The 7,670-nt window shown below is 40.6% G+C and overlaps 1 protein-coding gene across 3 annotated transcripts in view; it reads right to left on the bottom strand.

Annotated features, from left to right (window-relative positions):
• The window catches only part of samd13.L (sterile alpha motif domain containing 13 L homeolog), a 20,741-nt gene continuing 13,071 nt past the window's right edge, over window positions 1–7,670 (bottom strand). For all 3 annotated transcript variants that reach the window (XM_018258155.2, XM_018258154.2, XM_041590297.1), the window contains 2 exons: window positions 3,669–3,780; window positions 1–926 (listed from right to left, as the gene is read on the bottom strand). In XM_018258155.2, the coding sequence (XP_018113644.1) occupies window positions 783–926; window positions 3,669–3,780 (256 nt within the window). In that variant the 3' untranslated portion in view covers window positions 1–782. The remainder of the gene's footprint in view (window positions 927–3,668; window positions 3,781–7,670) is intronic.

Raw genomic sequence — 7,670 nt, forward strand, 5'->3', positions numbered from 1 at the left:
TCTCCAGCAAGAAAATACATATATTCTATTATTCTATGTTCCATCGAGCAGTGCCAAAAGTCAGTAAGGCTGCCAGTCATGATCAATGTAAACACACAAATAAAAATATATTTTGCATTGCATGATTGTCATCTTAAGTATATAAATCTGCAGTTTAGTTCTGGGGAAGCTCCCTGTTAACAAAGGACTCCGTAGATGTTGAATCCCACAATGCATAGCAAAGCCTTGGGCAGTGCAATGTGGTTCCAGACATAGCTATAAGTGAACAGAACCCCAACAGACAACTCTGCTAGCAACAACTTTTGATGCATGTACAACAAGTTCATCACTTACAGCAAAATGCAGTTGGCATGGAACCATTTTGAGCCATCACTCTTGTTTACAAAAACAAACATTCTGGCTTGCAGGAGCCGATAGGACTTGAAGCGTAATATTTTACTAGCCACATGCTGTCAGCACCTGGGTCCAATGGAAATATCAATGGATGGCTCAAGTAGTATTTAGTAGAATCACATTTACACAGTATTATGTGCCTTTTCCAGTAACTCAAGTTGCCATTGTCACTGTTAGACATAAACATACGCCAAAGGGACTATTATGAATTGCCTTTTCCTCATGTCAGCAGAAAATCACGTCAGTTTACTTCCCTTTCAAAACGGTCACGGAAGTTACAGAATATTTCTGCACGCAGGGCTGGTCAATTTCTCTTTCCTAAATCAAGTATCTTACTGGGCATATTTGATTAAGATGTGGCTGTGTTATACACTCCATTTGCTTCATTCCTAGGAAGAGCCGCTCTTTAAATGTTGGGTCTGCAAAAGCTTCACGTGGTATTCGTAGATTTTGAGCGCAGGGCCTAATTTTAATGAAAGTCCAGTCAAAACATCATTTCTTGTCATAAGCAATAAAGACTTTCCATCAATCTCCTATGAAACAAAATAAATCAAAATGACAGTTATTTTTTTGAAAGTTTAATTTACAGTTTAATCACAACCCAGCAAAATAACGGCATGTAAATGCAGACATCTCTAAAAGCAGCATTTGTGAAAAACTGTTAATTTGCAGAAAAAGTTCCTTGGGGGACAATTCTATTTACCTGGCATGTTTTCTTTAAAAAAAAAATCTCAAAAACTGGGATGGTGTCGGTTTGTTAAGCAATGATTTAATGCAGAGACTTTGTAAATTGCAAATTAGAACCAGACATATTATATGGTTCCAAATATATGCAATCTATAATACCTCTATGGCTAGAGAGCAGCACTGTGGCTATGGTACAACTGTATTCTGAGAATTTTGCTTGCTGAAAGCCAAGGGCTTAAATCCAAAAGAGGAATCCTCCTTCATTTGTGAACTGGCTGAGACTACTTCACCTAGTGGGAAAATGTACAATGCCCAGCTGCAGCTGAATTATGCATCCTGATGGACTAGTCACTAGGTGAAATCTCTACAAAAACGATATACTCTAGAGCAGTGCTGTCTAAATTCTGTGCTACCGAGGGCCAGAATTTTTCTGGCCTACATGGTCTGACCTGTGCTCAGTCTTGTGCTCTGATAAACTTCAGTCACTCTTTACTGCTGTACTGTAGTTGAAGTGATATCACCCTCTCCCTCCCCCCCCTCCAGCAGCCTAACAACAGAACAATTGGAAAGTAACCAGATAACAGCGCCCTAACACAAGATATAAGAACAGCACTCAATAGTAAAATCCAGGTCCCACTGAGACACATTCAGTTACAATGAGTAGGAGAAACAACAGCCTGCCAGAAAGCAGTTCCATCCTAAAGTGCTGGCTCTTTCTGAAAGCACATGACCAGGCAAAATGACCTGAGATGGCTGCCTACACATCAATATTACAACTAAAAAAAGAATACATTTGCTGGTTCAGGAATTACATTTTATATTGTAGCGTGAATTATTTGCAGTGTCAACAGTGTAATTTAGAAATAAAAACTACACCATATAAATCATGATAGAATCCCTTTGAAGCAGGGGTGTCCAAACTTTTTGCAACGAGGGCCAGATTTGGTGAGGTGAAAATGTTTGGGGGCCGACCATTCAGCCTGACATCCATTCCGTGGTAACTAGCTTGCGATCAGGATCATTCACTCCTGGAGATGGCGTACACAGCGTTTAGGAAGTGGAGAAGTGGAGTCTGCTTGGACTTATTTTCCGCGCCTCATTTAAACAAGGAATTGTGTAGCCGTAGCAGTAATATTTGGGCACATAAGTGAAATGATCTGCCACTTGGTCTATACTGCTGCCTGTGTGCTGAAGGTGTTGGCAATAGATACTGGCATGTAGTGACGCGCCACCCTCCCATAAGTCTTTCGTTTACTGTACTGGCACGTCAGTACGTCTATGGACACCTTCAGCCTTAAAGAAGTATGCGAGAGTGGCACGTCACTACATGCCAGTACACAGAGCCAGACTGGGAGTAAAAAACAGCCCAGGCAAGCGCGCGGGTGCAAGCGCACACACACACAGAGACACAGACACTGTACCTCTCACAGACACGCACAGACAGAGAGAGAGAGAGAGAGACCAAGTGGCAGATCATTTTGCTAATGTGCCCAAATATTACTGCTACGGCTACGCAATTCCTGATTGCACTGTGCTGGCGGGGCGAATTATTATTCATTTCTTGACAGAGGCTGGGGCCGGTGTAAATTTGAAAACGGCCCGCAATTGGCCCCTGGGCCTGACTTTGGCCTGCTTTAAAGGAATGTTGTTTCACACTTGGGGTGCGCCAAATGTTATGCACCCCCAAGTGAAAGTATTTATTTACCTGAAACCCCGGGCCGGTGCTCCTATCAGCAGAAAACTGCACCCAGGGTTCTTCCAGCAAGCACTATGGATCGATCCTCTTCCGACTTCTTCTTTCTTCAAATTTCCCGGGGCAGACACATGCGCAGTAAAATGAAATGGCCGACTTTTTAGTTAAAGTTCGGCTTTTCACTCTAATGGGCATGCGCAGTCGTGAGAAGCAAGAAGAAGTCCGAATACGATCGATCTGTGGTGCTCACTGCAATAACCCAGGGCCAGTGCAGTTTTCTGCTGATAGGAGCACTGGCCCGGGGTTTCAGGTAAGTAAATACATGCACTTGGGGGTGCATAACATAAAAAGTAACAATAACAATAAATTTGAAGCCTTACAGGGCATTCGTTTTTCAGATGGCCTGAATGACCCCCATTTGAAAGCTGGAAAGACTCAGAAGAATAACAAATAAAAATTGAGGGCCAATTGAAAAGTTACTTAGAATTAGCCAGTCTATAACATACTAAAGGTTAACTTATAGGTGAACCACCCCTTTAAATGGTTGTGGCCCATGTTCTCAAGTCCAGAGTGCACAGCTTTCCACTGGACTGACTCACCATGGGACTGTGTGACTGTGGTGCCGCTGCCCTAAACCCCAAACATTGGGAGTTAAAGGTAAAAAAATCTGTGACAAGGAATCTTTTTATATGCTTAAAGCCTTTGTTTTATGCTTCTTGTGTATAATGGTGGCGATTGTGGTATTCACCAATAGCTGCATTAAAATAATGGGTGCTACACTAGATGCAAGGAAACCTATGAGTGACATCATGTGGCCACATTTAAAAATGACAATTAATTCAGAACAATGTTACTTCATCAGAACATCGGGTTCTAAGGAGTCATTTCCATGTACCTGTTCCTTAAATGCACTTGCTTGTTCTTCAAATCCTGCAGATTTGAAATAATTTACAACATCATCCACGGCCCAGTGAGCTGGATCGGGTGGCCTCCCATTCTCCACTGAGCTGTAATATAACAAATGCAGCATGACAAAATGTTCTATAACTCAACAATAGAAACATTATTGTGAAACTCAGACATTTACATGTACTGTACAAAAATCATATTACTTCATCAAACGGATTACTATAAATCTACATTTATAGACATATACCCAATATATTATATGCCCCATACCCAAATCACTTATTACAACATCTCTTTTGCACTCTATACTGTCAACACTGTGAATCAGAGACTGGTGAAGGTTTGTAGAACTCAAAGCTTGTGAGGTAGTGGGAGTGTGCAAGTGCAATAACAGTAGCAATGTAAGACATTGGGTGGGAAACTGGATGCCAAGAAGAAGCATTAGCGAGCTTTGTTAAAGAGATGTATTCAAGATTATAATGGGGAAAGATAGCACCAGGCTTGACAGATCCCTGATGAAGCTATTCTTCAAAGGCAAATTTGAAGGCTAGCATTCTCTGTCTCTGATATTGCATTTCCCCCCTGGCAGAGAGTTTCTTGGAAAAATAAGCACAAAAGTGTAAATGCTCTTGGAATTCAGAAGGTTTGAATAGAATGCCACTTACTCCAGCATTAGACATTTCAAAAGCATGAACAGAAGAATAGCAGAGTGGATATGTGGCCAGCTTGAGTTCATTTTGGTAGAACAATAGGCTTTGAAAAGCTGAAGAACAAGTCTCACTAACTTCCAAGGATTTCCATCACTCATTAATAAAACCCAGTGAGATGTCTGGTGCATTACAAAGGCAGAAGAAGGGTGTGATTGTATATAATTCGGCTGAACCCCCGAATCCTCTGCGAAAGATTTGGTCGAATACTGAACCAAATCTTAATTTGCATATGCAAATTAGGGGTGTGAAGGGGCAAACAGTTTTTACTTCTTTGTTTTATGCCAAAAAGTTACGCAGGATTCGGTTCGGCCAGGCAGAAGGATTCGGCCGAATCCAAATCCTGATGAAAAAGGCCAAATCCCGAACCAAATCCTGGATTTGGTGATATATATTTTATTATTTATTATGACCATCTTGTGCATTAAAACAATCTTCTGTTCATCTCTATACCATAATATTAATAACAATTGCAATCCAACACTATCATCAAACAAGGGGAATACTGATCTTAAAGGGACTGGCAGACAAGGTCATATGACAAGTACATAAGGGCAATGACCAATGGGTGTAATGGTGTGAAAATCCCATCTTCTGTAATGTTGCACAGTTACGACATAGAAGTGTTTTACCAACTGTGCTTTCCATTGGTCGCAATAAAAGGGTATTTTTGATCTCAGAGTCACTAGCCTGCATAACAGAAGAAAGACTTCTCCAAATATGAGTGCAAACTTTAAAAGTGTCCACTTTTAACTGCACAGAGAAGACTTTGGAAAGCAGGATATGTTGCAGCTTGTTGCACCTTTGTTAAGACAACATTACGGGGTTGTTTACCTTTACATTAACTTTTAGTACAATGTAGAGTGATATTCTGATGCAATTGGTTTTACATTTTAATCAATTGCGGGTTTTTTAATTTAGCTTTTGATTTAGCAGCTCTCCAGTTTTGCAGTTTTCAGCAGTTTGGTTGCTAGGGTCAAAAGTAACCTAGCAACCATGCACTGATTTTAATAAGAGACTGAAATATGAAGAAGGCCTGAATAGAAAGAGTCACAAGAAAAAGGCAAATAATTCAAAAATAAGAAAATATTAAGGTAAATTAAAAAGTTGCTTAGAACTGGCCATTCTATAACATACTTAAAGTAAATTTAAAGGTGAACCTTTTAAGAGACATACCAGTTCCTCAAATCCTGCAGATTAGAATATAAAGAAATGGACTCAGGCAGGCTAAAAATAAAAGGTGTTGTAGACCAATAAATCAGTCATCAGGTCACAATGACTTTTTGTATGTCGCCTTCCAGGTAAGAGAAATAATTCTGACCCGCTACATCCTCCCCTCCCCCGCACGTGCAAACAAGAACTTGCATACCCATAGACGAAGGTGCATTCATGAAAGAGATAGTTTGTGTATGCTGTAGTAGAGGACAAGGTAAATATCAGGGGAACAAGGTCCCAGACTAGGAGTAGGCAAGAGAGGTTGTACTTCCCTAGCCCCCCACTGTTGCACCCAAAGCACCTGCCTCTTCTGCCTACCCCTAGTTCTGGCTCTGCTCCAGTATAAGACCTATTAAGCAGCCCCCCCCCCAATAGGTATAAGCATATGCTCTAAAGCAGGGATCCCCAACCTTTTCAACCCGTGAGCAACATTCAGAAGTAAAAGGAGTTGGGGAGCAACACATGCATGAAAAATGTTCTTTGGCTGCCAAATAAGTGCTGTGATTGGCCATTTAGTAGTCCCTATGTTGATTGGCAACCTACATTGAGGCTCTGTTTGGCAGTACACCTGGTTTTTATGCAACTAAAACTTGCCTCCAAGCCTGGAATTCAAAAATACGCACCTGCTTTAAGGCCACTGGGAGCAACATCCAAGGGGTTAGAGAGCAACATGTTGCTCACGAGCTACTGGTTGGGGATCACTGCTCTAAAGCATACTTCTTAAAGGAACAGTTCAGTGTGAAAATAAAAACTGGGTAAATAGGCTGTGCAAAATAAAAAAATGTTTTCAATATAGTTAGTTATCCAAAAATGTAATGCAGAGCTTGCAACCCCTATTTTACCAGGAGTTACCAGATTTTGTGCTGTTTCCCCTGGCCTCCTATCACTTATACGCATTCCCATGATTTCTGATGATTTTGCATGACTACAGGCAAAAATCCAAAGTGTGCATATGACGTCAGCACCACAAGTTCCCCTGGCAAGCTATATTGAAAAGTCGAGAGCTCTGTGTAATCTATAAAGACTGGAGTGACTGGATGTGTAAAATTGACCCCTTCAAATCACTGACAGCGACTTGAAGAGCTGAAAAGCAGTAGTTTGGATTCTGTTCTGTTCTGTATCCACTCACTCCAGCCTTTATACATTACATTTTTAGCTAACTAACTATATTAGAAACATTTTTTATTTTGCACACTTTTACACTGAACTGTTCCTTTAAGCTTTGTCCAAACTACTGAAAGTGATAACATGGCTTGTGCACAACAACTAGAACCCTTATTTGGAAAGCTGTTACCCCAAAACCTCTGAATTACAGGAAGGCCATTTCCTGTAGACTCCATTTTAAGCACAGAATTGTTAAAAATGATTTCCTTTTTCTCTGTAATAACAAAACCGTGTCTTGTACTTAATGGTAACTAAGCTGCAGGAATCCATATTGGTTGGGTTAAAAAAATGATTTTTTAATAGATTTAAGGTATGTAGATTGAAGCGAAAGACAGAGCCCATAACTGGAAAACCAGGTCCCAAACATTCTGGATAACATGTCCCATACCTGTATCAAGAAATTATTATGCTGTGATCACTATAAAAAGTAACTATTTTGGGGAGTGCAAAGATTTAGGATGGGGCAAGACACAAAAGTGTCGTTAAGTACACAGTTTTTTAAAGGGGACCTGTCACCCCGACATAAAAAGCTGTATAATAAAAGTCCTTTTCAAATTAAACATGAAATTTTTTTATTAAAGCATTCATAGCTGTTGTAAACATTTCAAAGTCTCAATCAAATATTGCCTGCCCCTCCTTTATGCCTTAGCATAGAGGCGGAGCAGGCAATTACTTTCACTTTCCATTCAGCACTTCCTACATGTCACTGCTCTCCACACATTCCCCTGTTCTCTTCACCATTTAATTGTGTAGCCAGGGCATGGGAATAGACATCAGGTCCCCCATTCTGGTGCACAAACAAGATTTTGAGATGATGCAAGGCTTGCCTTAATTACAGTGCCCACAAAATCGCTGCTGCCTGCTTGCTATAATTATAAATTCCCAGACCAATGCAAATAAGA

This window comes from Xenopus laevis, chromosome 4L, assembly GCF_017654675.1.
Source record: "Xenopus laevis strain J_2021 chromosome 4L, Xenopus_laevis_v10.1, whole genome shotgun sequence".
NCBI classification, from domain to species: domain Eukaryota; kingdom Metazoa; phylum Chordata; class Amphibia; order Anura; family Pipidae; genus Xenopus; species Xenopus laevis.